Raw genomic sequence first — 13,614 nt, 5'->3', positions numbered from 1 at the left:
CACTACATGGATGTGTTGGTATTTCCAGGGATGTGTCCAGCACTACATGGATGCGTTGGTATTTCCAGGGATGTGCCTAATACTACATGGATGTGTTGGTATTTCCATGGTTGTGTTCAATTGTACATGGATGCGTTAGTGTTTCCAGGGATGTGTCCAATGCTACATGGATGTGTTGGTATTTCCATGGTTTTGTTCAATGCTACATAAATGTGTTGATGTCGCCAGGGATGTGTCCCATGCTGCATGGATATGTTCGTGTTTCCACGAATGTGTTCAACGCTTCATGGATGTGATGGTGGTTACACAGAAGCATTCAATGAGAAATAGGTTTGTTGGTGTTTCCATGGATTTATTTGATGCTACATGGATGTGTTGTTTTTTATGGATGTGTTCGATGCTCCATGAATGCGTTGCAGTTACATGAATGTGTTGGTGTTTCCATGATTGTGCTCAATGCTACATGGATCTGTTGCTGTTTCTATGTTAGTGTTTGTTTTTCTATGGATGTGTTAGATGCTACATGGATGTGTAGGTGTTTCCATGGTTATTTCTGATGCTACATGGATGCATTGGCTTTTCCATAGGCGTGTTTCATGCTACATGGATGTTTTGGTCTTTCAAGGGATGTGTTTCATGCTACATGTATGCGTTGGTGTTTCGATGAATGTATAGGCAGTGCGACATGGATATATTGGCCTACCCTTGAATGTCTTGGTGTTTTCATTGATGTGCTTGATGCTACATGGATGCCATGGTGTCTCCGTGGTTGTATTATGCTACAGGGATGTGGTGGTTTTCTATAGATGTATTCAATGCTACATCAATGTGTTGGGGTCTCTAGGGATGTGTTGGTATTTACTTGTATGTGTTCAATAGTATATGGACTTGTTGGTGTTTCCAGGGATGTGTCCGATGCTGCCTGGATTTGTTGGTATTTCCATGGTTGTGTTCAATGCTACATGAATGTGTTGGTGTTTCCCTGATTGTCTTCAATGCTACATGGATATGTTTGCGTCTCCATGAATGTGCCCAGCACTACATGGATCTGCTGGTGTGTCCAGGATATGTTCAATACTACATGTATGTGTTGTTGTTTCCATGGTTGTATCTAATGCTGCATAATTGTGTTGGTTTATACAAAGATGTGTTCAATGCTACATGGATGTGTTGTTGTTTACAGGGATGTGCTTGATGCTACATGGATGTGTTGGTGTTTCCATGGTTTTATCCAATACTACATGATTGTGTTGGTATTTCCATAGACGTGTTTTTTACTACATGAATGTGTTGGTGTTTCCAGGGATGTGTCCCAAGCTACATGGACACGTTGGTTTTTCTTTGATTGTGTGTTGCTCTATAGACATGTTGATGTTTCCATGAATGTGCTCAATGCTACATGGATCTGCTGGTGTGTCCATGGATGTGTTCATTGTTACATGAATTGGCTGGAATGTCCATGGATGTGTTGGCATTTCCATGTATGTGTTCTATACTACATGGATATGTTGGTGTTTCTTTGATTGTATTTGATGCTGCATAGACATGTTGGTTTTTCCATGAATGTGTTCAATGCTACATGTATTTGCTGGTGTGTCCATTGATGTGTTGGTGTTTCCATGTATGTATTCAATCAATCAATCAGGAATTTGTGAATCGCGCTACTCACCTGTGAGGGTCTCAAGGTGCCGGGGGAGGGGGAAGATGGCCTGCACCTCTGAATCAGCAAAAGAGACAGGTCTTGAGGCTCTTCTTGAAGATGTGCAGAGTGGGGGAGGGTGTCTGATGTTGAGCAGGACCTAGTGTATTCTAAACTACATGGATGTGTTGGTGTTTTCAGAGATGTGTTTATTACTACATGGATGTGTTGGTGCTTCATGCATGTATCTGATGCTACATGGCTATGTTGGTGTTTTTCTTTTACTGTGTTCGATGCTATATGGATATGTGGTGGTTTTCATGGTTGTATCTAATGCTACATGGATGCTACATGGATGTTTTGGTTTTTTCAATTATGTATTCAATGCTACATGGATTTGTTCATGTTCCCAGGGAAATGTGTTTGATGTTACATGGATGTCTTGTTTACATGATTTTATGTAATGGTACATGGATGCATTGTTTTGTCAACAGATGTGTTTCATGCTACATGGATGTGTTAGTGTTTCCCTGAATATATCTGATGCTAAATTAATATGTTGGTGTTTCTGGGGATCTGTCCAATGCTAAATGAATATGTTGATGTTTCCATGAATGTGTTCAATGCTACATAGATCTGCTGGCGTGTCCATGGATGTGTTGGTATTTCCATGTATGTGTTCTATACTAGATGGATTGGGTGGTGTTTCCAGGGATGTGTCCAGTGCTACATGGATATGTTGATGTTTCCATGAATGTATTTAATGCTACATGGATATCTTGGTGTTTCCATGGATGTGTTAGATGCTACATGGATTTGTTGGTGTTTCCATGGTTGTCTCTAATGCTACAAGGATGTCTTGGTTTTTCCAAATATCTGTTAAATGATATATGTCTTTTGTTTGTGTTTCCATGGATGTGTTTGATGCTAAATGGATGTCTTGTTGCTTTCATGATCGTTTATAGATAATGGGGTAACCCAAAAGTCAACCGGACCTGGGTACAGTGCGGGAATGAACAAATGGTCCGTGACCAATGCTTAACCAAGAATCAAATTAAATTTCACAAAGTGTGTTGTATCCAGATTAACAACACTGGTATCTAATACTCATACGTTGCTTAATGCATGCATTAAATACCTCTTTATGCATGTACATTTCAAAAAAACATAACAGAACACACAGACTAAAGAAATATTTCCAGCCCAATTGAATTCAAAAATATATCCACATTTATTTTGAATATATACTTGATTCTTTTCAATGAACACAGGTTGCACGCAGAAAGGGAAAAGGGGGTAGTAAGGTAGTGGTGGTGGGTAGTGAAAAGTGTAAATCATAGAATAAAGGGAGAAAAGATAGATACTTTCGATATACTGGTAACTCGAGACCAGACAGTGTTGACCTGTCCAATGGAGGACTCTCATTTACATGTAATCTGTAAATTATTATAAGCACTCAATGCAATTTTGGTTATGGCAGATGAACAAATGGTACAGGTCTATATGGGAAGAGCGTCGACGTTTCGACTCGACTGAAGCAAAGAGGGGTGGTTGTGGCCTCCGCTGTGAGTCTTCATCAGGACAATAAGTGGCAACCTAAACCTGGTGCCAGGCCTGGCTACCCAGGTGATGGATCTGTTAATGAGAAAGGCCCAAAATCGCCAAAGTTTGAGATCTCTATAGAAGTGTCGTCAATTCCACAATTTCTCTCCTCCTCATCTGCGACTGGTGAAGAAGGGAGGGGGGCCCACTTCCTTCAATGTGGGTCGCGGCTTAATCCATCCTGCTCGGCATGACATCTGCCAGCTGTCATGCTTAGCAACGAAAGCTTGCTCTTCCTGCTTCCGGTCGATCTCGCAGACACAGCGAATGCCGCAGCCGAGCGACCACGAGAAGCCAACGATCGTGGAAGATAATACTACCAAGTGGATCGTTTGTAGCGTTATCCAACGCTAGGAGATAACTCGATTCCTCCGTTTTTTGACCAGACAGGACTAAACACTGTCCGGATACTTCATCGCATCATCCTCCATACAGATCACTGCTACTTGTCCCCAGATATACAGTCCTGATGAGACCCGGTACCTAGAGAGGGTCGAAACGCCGTCGACAACTAACAAAAGAGACAGCCTGGATATTTTATCATATAATTCACCCTGATTGTCCTTTTTCTTTTTCCTTCTGAAACTCACCAATAACCGTTTTTATGTCTAAATATGTCACCAAATACTCACTGTAATAGGGCTATCGTCACTACACTTAGGGTCACGACATCATTTTAAATGTGAAAAATTACAAAAAAAGCCTGTGATTTTGCACATATTTCTTATATTTCTTATTTTTGTGCAAAATAAATGAACCTGCTTCGGCTGAAGCCAGGTATACTTGAATGATAAGTCTGTGCGAGCTTGTTAGGAATATTAGTAATTGTTGGATTAATACCCTGACCTATAGAGAGGTCCCTCATTGCATATCTGATTCTTCTATTTAGCGGTGCAACTATTTAATTGCAAAAGTTTATATTGGGAATATAAATGAGTTCCTTGTGAACACTGTTGTGTACTCATGTACTTACCCAGCTCACAAGGACGTATGGGTTGCTCTTGTTATTGTAAATATATAATATATATGCTATAGGAAAAGAAGCATAATCCGTTACCCAGGAGAACTTCAGTTGTAGGCTTGCTCAAACAATCAGGTTTTGAGGGATCTTCTAAATTTCATGAGATCAGAGCAGGCTCGGATCTCCAAGAGGAAGGAGTTACAAAGCCTGTGGGTGAGAACAGCAAATCTGCAACCTCCAAGGTGCTTCTGCCTAAAAGTGGGGGTGTGGAGGAGTGAGAGGTGGGCTGAGCGTAGGTTGCGGGAGGGAATGTGCCTGAGTATCAAGTTGTTGATAAATTTAGGGTTTTTGCTGTGCAGAGATTTAAAAATCAGACATCCGGTTTTAAAGATGCAGCGTTGGGGGATGGGGAGCCAATGTAGTTTCCTTGGAAGAGGGGTGGCTGGTTGCCATCTGGGTTGTCGTAGGATCAGTCTGGCCGCATGGTTCTGAACCAACTGTAGCCGCTTTTGCAGGGAGAGAGGCATACCCAGAGAGGTTGCATTGGCGTAATCCAGGTGTGATAGAATGGTAGCTATCACGACCTGGGTCAGGGCTTCCTGTGTGAGGAGGCAGTGGATCTTCCTGATTTCACTTAATTGGAAGAGGCATTTGGAGACTACAAGGCCCACTTGTGTTTTAAGTGAGAGATCGCTGTTTAGTGTGACTCCGAGTCTTTTAGCCGAAGGGGAGGGGGAGGGCGGACATCCCATCTCTGGAGGCCAGTAATGCGGGCCCCAGAATCATCTCTGGGCATCTGCGCGGCGGGCAAGTTTAACTTTCTTAAGGGGGGCATGCATGTTGCTAGCAGCGAGCAACCAGCTAGAGAGATTAGCTTCAGATATGTTGACATCAGGGTGAGGTGGAGGGGCTGTTCTGGTCAGCGTGTCGAGAAATTCCTTCCTATCTAAGGCATTCCATTTCCTGGCCAGTCTGCCAGCGACCATCGAAGTTTTTCTGGTGGTCATGTGAGCTAACGTAAATTTAATTAAATAATGGTCAGACCATATACAAGGGAACGTAGTAGGGGTCATTATGGTCAGACTGTTGGTCCTAATTTGGTCGAGAATGCGCCCTTTTTGATGGGTAGGAGAGGAGACCAGTTGAGTAAGGTTCAGGTTAGTGAGGAGGTCAGTCAATTCAGAAGAGTGGGAACTCTCATGAGGGTCGTTAAACCAGTTGTTGAAGTCACCCACGAGAAGTACTTTAGCATGGTCGATAACAAGGTTGGCGATCTGTTCGCTCAGAGATAGGGGAAATTATGGCATATGGTGCGGAGGCCTATAGACTAGTGCACAGACAAATGTGTCACCAGTAGATTCCAATTTGATTACAAGGTTCTCCGACTCGGGGAGGTTAAGGCTGGTCAAGGCGTTGAATTTAAATTTGGCGTGTATAATTGCTGCAACACTCCCTCCAGATTTGCCAGGGGGGCGGTCGGTGTGAACGATGTAATAGTCTGGGGGTAGCGCTGCCAGTATATCCGGGGAGGAGTCGGATGTCAGCCAGGTTTCGGTCAGTAACAGAATATCTGGTTTGTCCGTATCTAGTAGAAGGAAGATGTCTATTTGGTGCTTGACAAGGGAACGGGTGTTGAGTTAGAAAATGACTAGGTGAGGAGGGCTGGGTTGGACCTGCCTTTGACGGGGTTGTGTGACAAGGTTAGGTTGTCTTTGTATTTCTGGGAATGAGCTACGTCCCGTGTAGATTTCCATCTTAGTAGTAAGGCTGCCTATTTCGTGGGGGAGACTGAAGTGGGTCGCATGCAGCTTCTTGAGAGACTCAGAGTAGTAGGTGAGGGGACGGGCATAGTGGCTGGCCCCTGGTCCCGGAGGGCGGCGGATGGGCGCGGACCGGCTTGCCTTTGGTGCGCCACCGGCGCCCACTGCGCGCGTCTGCTGTGCTTCTACACTGTGTGCTGTGCCCGCCCCCAGTTCCGCCCCTAACCAGCGATATTGGTTGTGACGAGGGGAGTGAGCGGGATCAGCTGGGGTCTCGGAATAGCCACCCTGTGCGCCACGTACAATTTTAAAAAGAAGGTACATTTGTAATTCAATTCTCACACAATTTTAAATTGATTAACTAAGTTTCAGGTTTTTAACGGGGAGCGTGCCTGAGCAGCGTTCTAGTGGTAGCGAAAATGCCTATGGGTGTGTTGGTGTTTCAATGGTTGTATCTAATGCTAAATGGATGCATTGGTTTTTCCATAGATGCGTTCAGTTCTGCATGGATGTGTTGGTGTTTCCGGGAATGTGTTTGATGCCACTTGGTTGTGTAGATGTTTCCATCCAAACAACTCAGTGGTACATGGATATGATGATGTGTCCATGCATGTGGCCGATGCTAGATGAATGTTTTGAACAGACCATGTACATATTTATATACTCCATAGATTTGTCACACCCTAAACGCTGATTAACATGTTTATAAGTGAGTCAACCCTTTCCTGAGGCCTTAGATGCATAACTGATGTCTCGGGAAGTTTTCATGGCTGTGGTTGATGCTTCCTGTATGGTCTGCATGATCCTTTAAATTGTTGGATGCGTCATGATTTATATGGTCTATGTATGTGTCGGGCAGTGCATGGATGCCGAATAGTCTATGGATCTGGCGTTTTGTACGTGTGTGTGTCAGGTGGAGCATGGATCTGTCTGGTGGTTCCTGGATCTGTCACACAGGGAATAGTTGTGCTGTCTTTGCACATATGTGTCTAAATATGCATGTATGTGTCAGATAGTGAACACGTGTCTGATGGTGCCTCAGTGTGTCTATGGAGTCTATTTATTGTAAATTCTTTATTTAGATATAAAAACATATCTTTAAAAGATTCTTCCAGCACATTAATACAATCTTACAGCTTAAAAGAGATTAAAAATGAAGAAAATAAAAACAGAATAAAATGTGGCTTTCTTATCAGTGCTTACTGCAACGTATCAATTTAGAAATAGCACTCCCGGACAATACAGATGGGGTTAGGTACACATTATGCTGCACAGTAGTCCAATTTTTCTAGAAGCCTGTTGGCATACTGAACGAATTTGGCCAATTTTATGGAGTCTATTATTGGGTGGTCCATGGAAGGAGTCATACGCTTCACTGGTGTTATGATCATGGATTGTTTGGGACTCTCCATGGATGTGTCTAATGCTCTGTGTATGTTTGGCATGATCCGTGTATTTGTTGTATGTTTCATGAAGGTTTTGGTGCTCTGTGGATGTATCAGATGGTCTATGTGTGTGCTGGTTCGTACACATATGCGTCCAATGGTGTGTTGTTTGCTTCATGTATGGGTTGGATAATGCATGTGTGTTTGATGCTCCATGGCTGTTATGTTAATGATCTCTATGATATATCAAATACTGTGTAAAAGTGTGCAAAGTGTCATGAATGTGTCAGAATTCCCATGGATGCGTGGGATGTTTCGTGTATGTGCTCTATATGCCCTGTGGGTGTATCACATGCTCTGTGTTTGGGCTGCTCCATGGGTGTGTCTCATGGTCTGTAGGTGTTTTAGAAGCTCTGTGGTTGTGTCTCATGGTCTGTAGGTGTTTTAGAAGCTCTGTGGTTGTGTCTCATGCTCTGTAGGTGTTTTAGAAGCTCTGTGGTTGTGTCTCATGCTCTGTGGGTGTTTTAGAAGCTCTGTGGTTGTGCCTCATGCTATGTGGGTGTTTTAGAAGCTCTGTGGGTGTGTCACATGCTCTGTAGGTGTTTTAGAAGCTCTGTGGTTGTGCCTCATGCTCTGTGGGTGTTTTAGAAGCTCTGTGGTTGTGTCTCATGCTCTGTGGGTGTTTTAGAAGCTCTGTGGTTGTGTCTCATGCTCTGTGGGTGTTTTAGAAGCTCTGTGGTTGTGCCTCATGCTCTGTGGGTGTTTTAGAAGCTCTGTGGTTGTGCCTCATGCTCTGTGGGTGTTTTAGAAGCTCTGTGGGTGTGTCACATGCTCTGTAGGTGTTTTAGAAGCTCTGTGGTTGTGTCACATGGTCTGTGCATGTTTTGGGTGCTCCATTCTTCATGTGATTTGTTGTGGCAGTGCTCCATGCCCCAGAGGTGATTTTGAGTGCTTCATGGATGTACATGGATGTGTTGCATTCTCCATGAAGGTGCCAGAGGCTCAAGGGCTCCACATAGTGTTTACTTGCGCGCGCTCGGTGGATCATGGACGCCATCTTTGCCGTTGATGTTATATCGCTTTTTGGATGTTCCGCTTGTTGAACAGATGCCACGTAGATGATCACCTTGAATCTTCCCTGCCATTAACCGGTGTTTTTTCTCGCTCTGCACAGATCCGAGAAGAGATCGACAAGTTTGGGATCAAGGTCTATCAGTTCCCGGAGTGTGATTCGGATGAAGATGACGAGTTTAAGCAACAGGACCGAGAGCTGAAGGTGAGCAGATGTAATTTGGGTCTTACATCTTTAGAACATCACCATGTACTGATGCTATAAACTTAGGGCTGTGAGTCTTACAGAGAGGGCTTTAGTGCAAGGGGTGCACTTCTGCGGCCATGCTCCCATCTACTCCTTATTGCTGCTGGGAGAGTAGAAAGGAAAGGTGATTGCACATAATGGGAGCCTCCAGTCTTGACATAAATTCAGAATTATCGCAGTGAGGTAAGGGCAGGTTGTGGCTCAAATGAAAAATGCTGACATAAGCGACAGAGGCACCAAGTGAAGCAGTCACTTGTTCCCCCATCACCGACATCGGCTCCTTTCTAAGACTTAGTAACCATTGTTATATGTTTGTGTTATTTTCAGGACATCAGCCACAACAAAATATACCTGGAATTTTTTTTTTTTAAACATTTAAAACATTCATTTGTTGTAAATGTTTGAGTACAGTTCTACATTAAAGGAATAAAGTGACAGGATTTATTATTTCTGAAGCAATTTCATGATGCGTTTTATACAGACCCACACGTGCGTGGGCCTGCTTCGATAACATCAGAGTATGCCATAAGTGTGCCTAGCAGTCTAACAGTCACCATTATAGCATTTATGGGGGTTTCATAACTGCCGCTTTTTTTACCATTTCAGGAAAGCGCCCCTTTTGCAGTCATCGGCAGTAACACCGTGGTAGAGGCCAAAGGGCAGAGGGTACGAGGCCGCCTTTACCCTTGGGGTATTGTGGAAGGTAAGACATTCTGTTTGCTCCAACCTGTGTCAAGCGCAGGTGTTGTACTGCATTGTATTGTTGCATTTGTATAGCGCTAACTACCCCAAATAACCCTGGGCGAAGTACTACGCTGCGCTCGCCTAGTTTGTGAAGTTTGATCTACTTGAATTGCATGTAGCACAGTGCAAACAGGCCTAGCGGTCATTTTTTGCCTGCTCGCGGTCCTCAATGTCAAGTTGGCCAGCGAGTGAGCCAGCAAAATTACATCCCGGCGAGACTTTTTCCTCGTTCGCGATCAGCAACATCAAGTTGCCGATAGCGAGCGTGGAAAATAAAACTCACGGCGAGATTCTCATCGCGGGGAGGTCAGGTTTCTCATTGCGAGTGGTCACATATGCTTGCGACCGTTTGCGATGAGAAACTACCAGTCCGCGTTGAGAAAGCTGCGTTGCTGCATTGAGAAAGCTGCTGCTCGAGTAGAAATCTACCGCTTGCACTGTACAAGATGCGGAGTGCACTGATTGCACAGTGCGGACAAGCATCCGGTACTGTGCAATCAGCGCGAACAGCATTTTGCAGAGTGCACTATGCAGTTCGCGTAGCTATGTGTAGCTCGCGTCGTGAGAAGTGCACTTCGCGTAGCTACGCGTAGCGCAACTACGTGAACTACGCCCAGGGTTACCTAACACAGGCTTTGAAGCACTTACCCTCATGGATAGCAAACTAGACCTTATAGGGGTGTGTTTGGAAGGCTGTTGTTTTTGTTTTAACCCTATGTAGAAAGTGTTACCGAAAACAATATATTTGCAAACAAAATTAATTATTGAGAAATTGAGGCAAGGAAGCATTCTATAGAACACACTGAATCATTTCTGTTACTGACAACAAAAAATCATAGTATAGCAAAGTGTGTGATTTTGTGTCTTTTTGGAATGGGGTGTAGTATGCTGCAGAAGGGTGTGTCCCCATTCTCCCCTCTCTTGCTTAACCCCTTCATAGACGTCAGCGGGGTCTAATCTGAGTTAGCCGATGCTACCCTTGGCGTGCCCTTTGCAACCCCTGGTGCTGGAGGTCATGAAAGGCTCGAAAGAACAGAAAGTAAGAAGGGCTTTTAAGAGCCCAGTGTCCACACTGTCATTCCGGCGGCAAATTGCACACTTTTGAGGGGTTAAGGAGGCGACAAGCGATTAACTCTGGGATGGTGTCAGAGGTCAAATGGTGCTTGATGTGACTTCCGCTGCCTATACAATTTTAGTGAATTGACATCCGTGAATCACTCCTCAAAAAACCATCACTTTAATTTCTGTTGGTGTGACACCAGGTAAAGAAACGAGGGACTCATTTAAAACAGTGTAGTTGTGTAACGTGAGGTGTAACAGAACCGCTGGTCAGTAGTGCTCTCATTTTTTCTGATATTGCAACTGCGCAGTGCACTAGGCTGTGTGCGTTTTGAGGAGTTCCCGCTCAGAGTGATGATATCACAGCTTTGCCTTTCGAGGCATTGTTTCCACACCATCCAGTGATGTCATCAGGAAGGTTGGTTCTATGTCCGAAGACTTTACCTCTACGTCCCTCTTCCTCAAACCAGTCATAACACGTGAGATAGTATCCAATCATAGCCAGGAAACAAAACAGGAAACGCTTGCTAACCCCACCACAGTCCTGGTAAGGGCTATAATATAATAGACAAAACTCAGCGTTACCGGTTTTGTTTCCTGTCTCTGACAGGACAGGTGGCGCTATGGTGACTACTGGGTTTTTACCTCCAAAGTGGTTGTCTTCAGTTTCTCCTTCTACTGGGGTTTAGGACCGCCTGGGGGCCGTTGTGGGAGCCCTTTTGGACCTGGGACGTGTGGAGATGTCTCCTGAGTATTCGTGGCTGCTGGGAGCCCTGCTTGCTGGCCTTGGTTGGTCTCCCGGTCAGCAGTGCTGTTGCTGCAGTGGTTGTGGTGGCGCCTATGGGCCTGCATGCATCCGGCGGCTTCTTCCCGCTTGGGTTGAGCCATCAGCGGTGTGCGACCATCTTCAGTTGCTGTCCACAGTACAATCGCGGTGCAGGTTTTTATCGTGCTTTCCACTGTGGTTGGGGGAAAATAAACAATAAAAGAAGACTTCTCCTGCCGGAACGTTTTTGACCGCGTATTAAGGGTTTGGGGGCGTTTCCCTCTTCGGCCAGCTGCTGTGTTTGGAGCGGCTCTGCTTGTTTACGTTTTGGGTGACTTGGAGCTCGACTGCCTCTCTACGGCTGCATGCTAGACGAGCAGCTCGTAGAGTGCCTATGGACATCCATCTGCTGCGAGCTGACGTGGGATGCAGGGTTATCAATGGCAGTTTTGTTTCCTTTCCTTCGGCCTGCGGTCATCACCCATAGTTTTAACCAAGGTAGTGACTCCCCTGGTTGCCCACCTTCACCTCCAGGGGTCTCTGTTTTTCCATACCTGGACGACTGGCTGCTGGAGGCCCCATCTGATCTGGTGATGCGTCAACATCTGGACTTGACCATGTGTATGCTAGAAAGCCACGGATTACTCCTGAATTTTCTGAAATGCAATCTTCAGCCTTCCACCAGGAGGTCTTTTATAGGGGCAGAGTTCGACTCTCTTCCGGCCAAAGTGTTTCTGCCTCCATCCAGGATCCTGCATCTGCAGACTACGTTGAGTGCTCTGTTGTCTCGGACCTCGCCTACCCTGCTTCATTGGATGGAGGTGCAGGGGCACATGGCGGCCCCAGTGTTCACGATTCCATGGGCCAGGTTGCATCATTGACCTTTGCTGTGGCACCTTCACTGGTTTGTTCTTTTTCCGCTTCAGGATTTGTCTTTGGAGATCCCGATGTCTCCGGTTGTAGTGCGCAGCCTGCAGTGGTGGCTGGATTCATCCAATCTCTCCAGGGGCATGTGGAGGCATCCTTCACCACCGTTGGTGCTGATGATGGCTGCCAGTGTGCTGGGTTGGGATGTAACTCTGGGTCATTGGTGCATTTATGTTCGTTGGTATGGGACGGAGACCAGGCGCTCCTCCAACTGGAAGGAACAGTCGGCTGTGCAGACGGCTCCTCGGTACTTCCAGGATCACCTGTCAGGTTGCAATGTGCTGGTACGGTCCGACAACACAGTGACTGGGGCCTACATGAATCATCAGGGCAGCACTCAGTCATTCTTTGAATCAGGTGGCCTGTGCTGTAGTGAATTGGGTGGAGCAGCATCTCCAGGCCATTTCTGCTCAGCACATCAGGGGCATGGACAATGTAGTGGAAGATTCCCTGAGCTGCATTTTTCCATCCTCTCATACATTGTGTCTGTCGCCCAGGGTGTTCTGCTTGATTTGCCAGAAATTCGGATGTCCAAAGATGGATTTGTTTGCCTCCAGGACTAATGCTCGTCTTTTTTTCCAAGGTTCAGGAGAGAGGGGCGTGGGGTGTGGAGGCCTTGTCTCTGATGTGGCCTTAGTGGTTCCTGTATGCATTCCTTCCCTGCCTTCTTATTCCAGCGTTTCTGATGAAAGTCCAGCGGGTGGAAGCCCATGTGCTGGTGGTATTGCCTTGGTGGCCTCGGAGGTCGTGGTTCCTGTTGTTGAGTCTAGCGGTGGGATCTCCTTGGATATTGCCACGGAGTCCGTCTCCTCTGAAGTCTTCCTCTCCTCACCTGCTGGTCCCTCTCGCCATAGCGGTCTGGAGGTTGAGCAGCAGACGTTAGGTGGACAGGGTTTGCTGGACCACATTATATCTGTGAAGCAGTGTTCCTGGAAGTTGTCCACTCTGTGGTCTTATTCTAAGCATTGGTCTACTTTCGGTAAATCGTGTTCTCTTCATGCTCTAGCTTCTCCTTCTTGCTCAATCTGTGCCGTTCTTCAGTTCTTTTTGGATGGTTTTAGTAAGGGTTTTTCAGTCTCTACTTTAAAAGGCCAGTGGGCTCCAATCGGGGTCTTCGGGGATCCGGTTCTTTGGCCTCTGTGGATGGGCGTTTGGTGTCCTGGTTGTTCCGGAGTTTCTCTCTCTCCTCCCCTGCTGTCCGTTCTTCAGTGCCTGCGTGGGATCTTTCTCTGGTCCTGCCTGCTCTTCAGTCCTCTGCTTTTATGCCTTTGTTGACTGTGGATGTGAAATTCTTGTCTTTACGGTGGCTTCCTGGTGGCAATCAGGTCGTCCAGGATGTTGAGTGAACTTTCGCTTTGCAATGTTCCCCTCCTTTTTTGAGGTTCATGGACGATGCTGTAGTATCACGTCCTAAGATTCATTCTGAATTTCATACTTCTCAGGAACTGGTGTT

General features: G+C 45.7%; 1 protein-coding gene across 2 annotated transcripts in view; it reads left to right on the top strand.

The window, feature by feature from the left end:
• SEPTIN5 (septin 5) overlaps window positions 1–13,614 on the top strand; it is a 316,820-nt gene that overhangs the window by 287,893 nt on the left and 15,313 nt on the right. For both annotated transcript variants that reach the window (XM_078667945.1, XM_078667946.1), the window contains 2 exons: window positions 8,522–8,623; window positions 9,272–9,368. In XM_078667945.1, coding sequence (XP_078524071.1) covers window positions 8,522–8,623; window positions 9,272–9,368 — 199 coding nt within the window. The remainder of the gene's footprint in view (window positions 1–8,521; window positions 8,624–9,271; window positions 9,369–13,614) is intronic.

The sequence above is a fragment of the Lissotriton helveticus genome, chromosome 11 (assembly GCF_964261635.1).
Source record: "Lissotriton helveticus chromosome 11, aLisHel1.1, whole genome shotgun sequence".
Taxonomy (NCBI): Eukaryota; Metazoa; Chordata; class Amphibia; order Caudata; family Salamandridae; genus Lissotriton; species Lissotriton helveticus.
The sequence above is the reverse complement of the archived record's forward strand: the minus strand, read 5'-3'. Positions and strand labels throughout refer to the sequence as shown.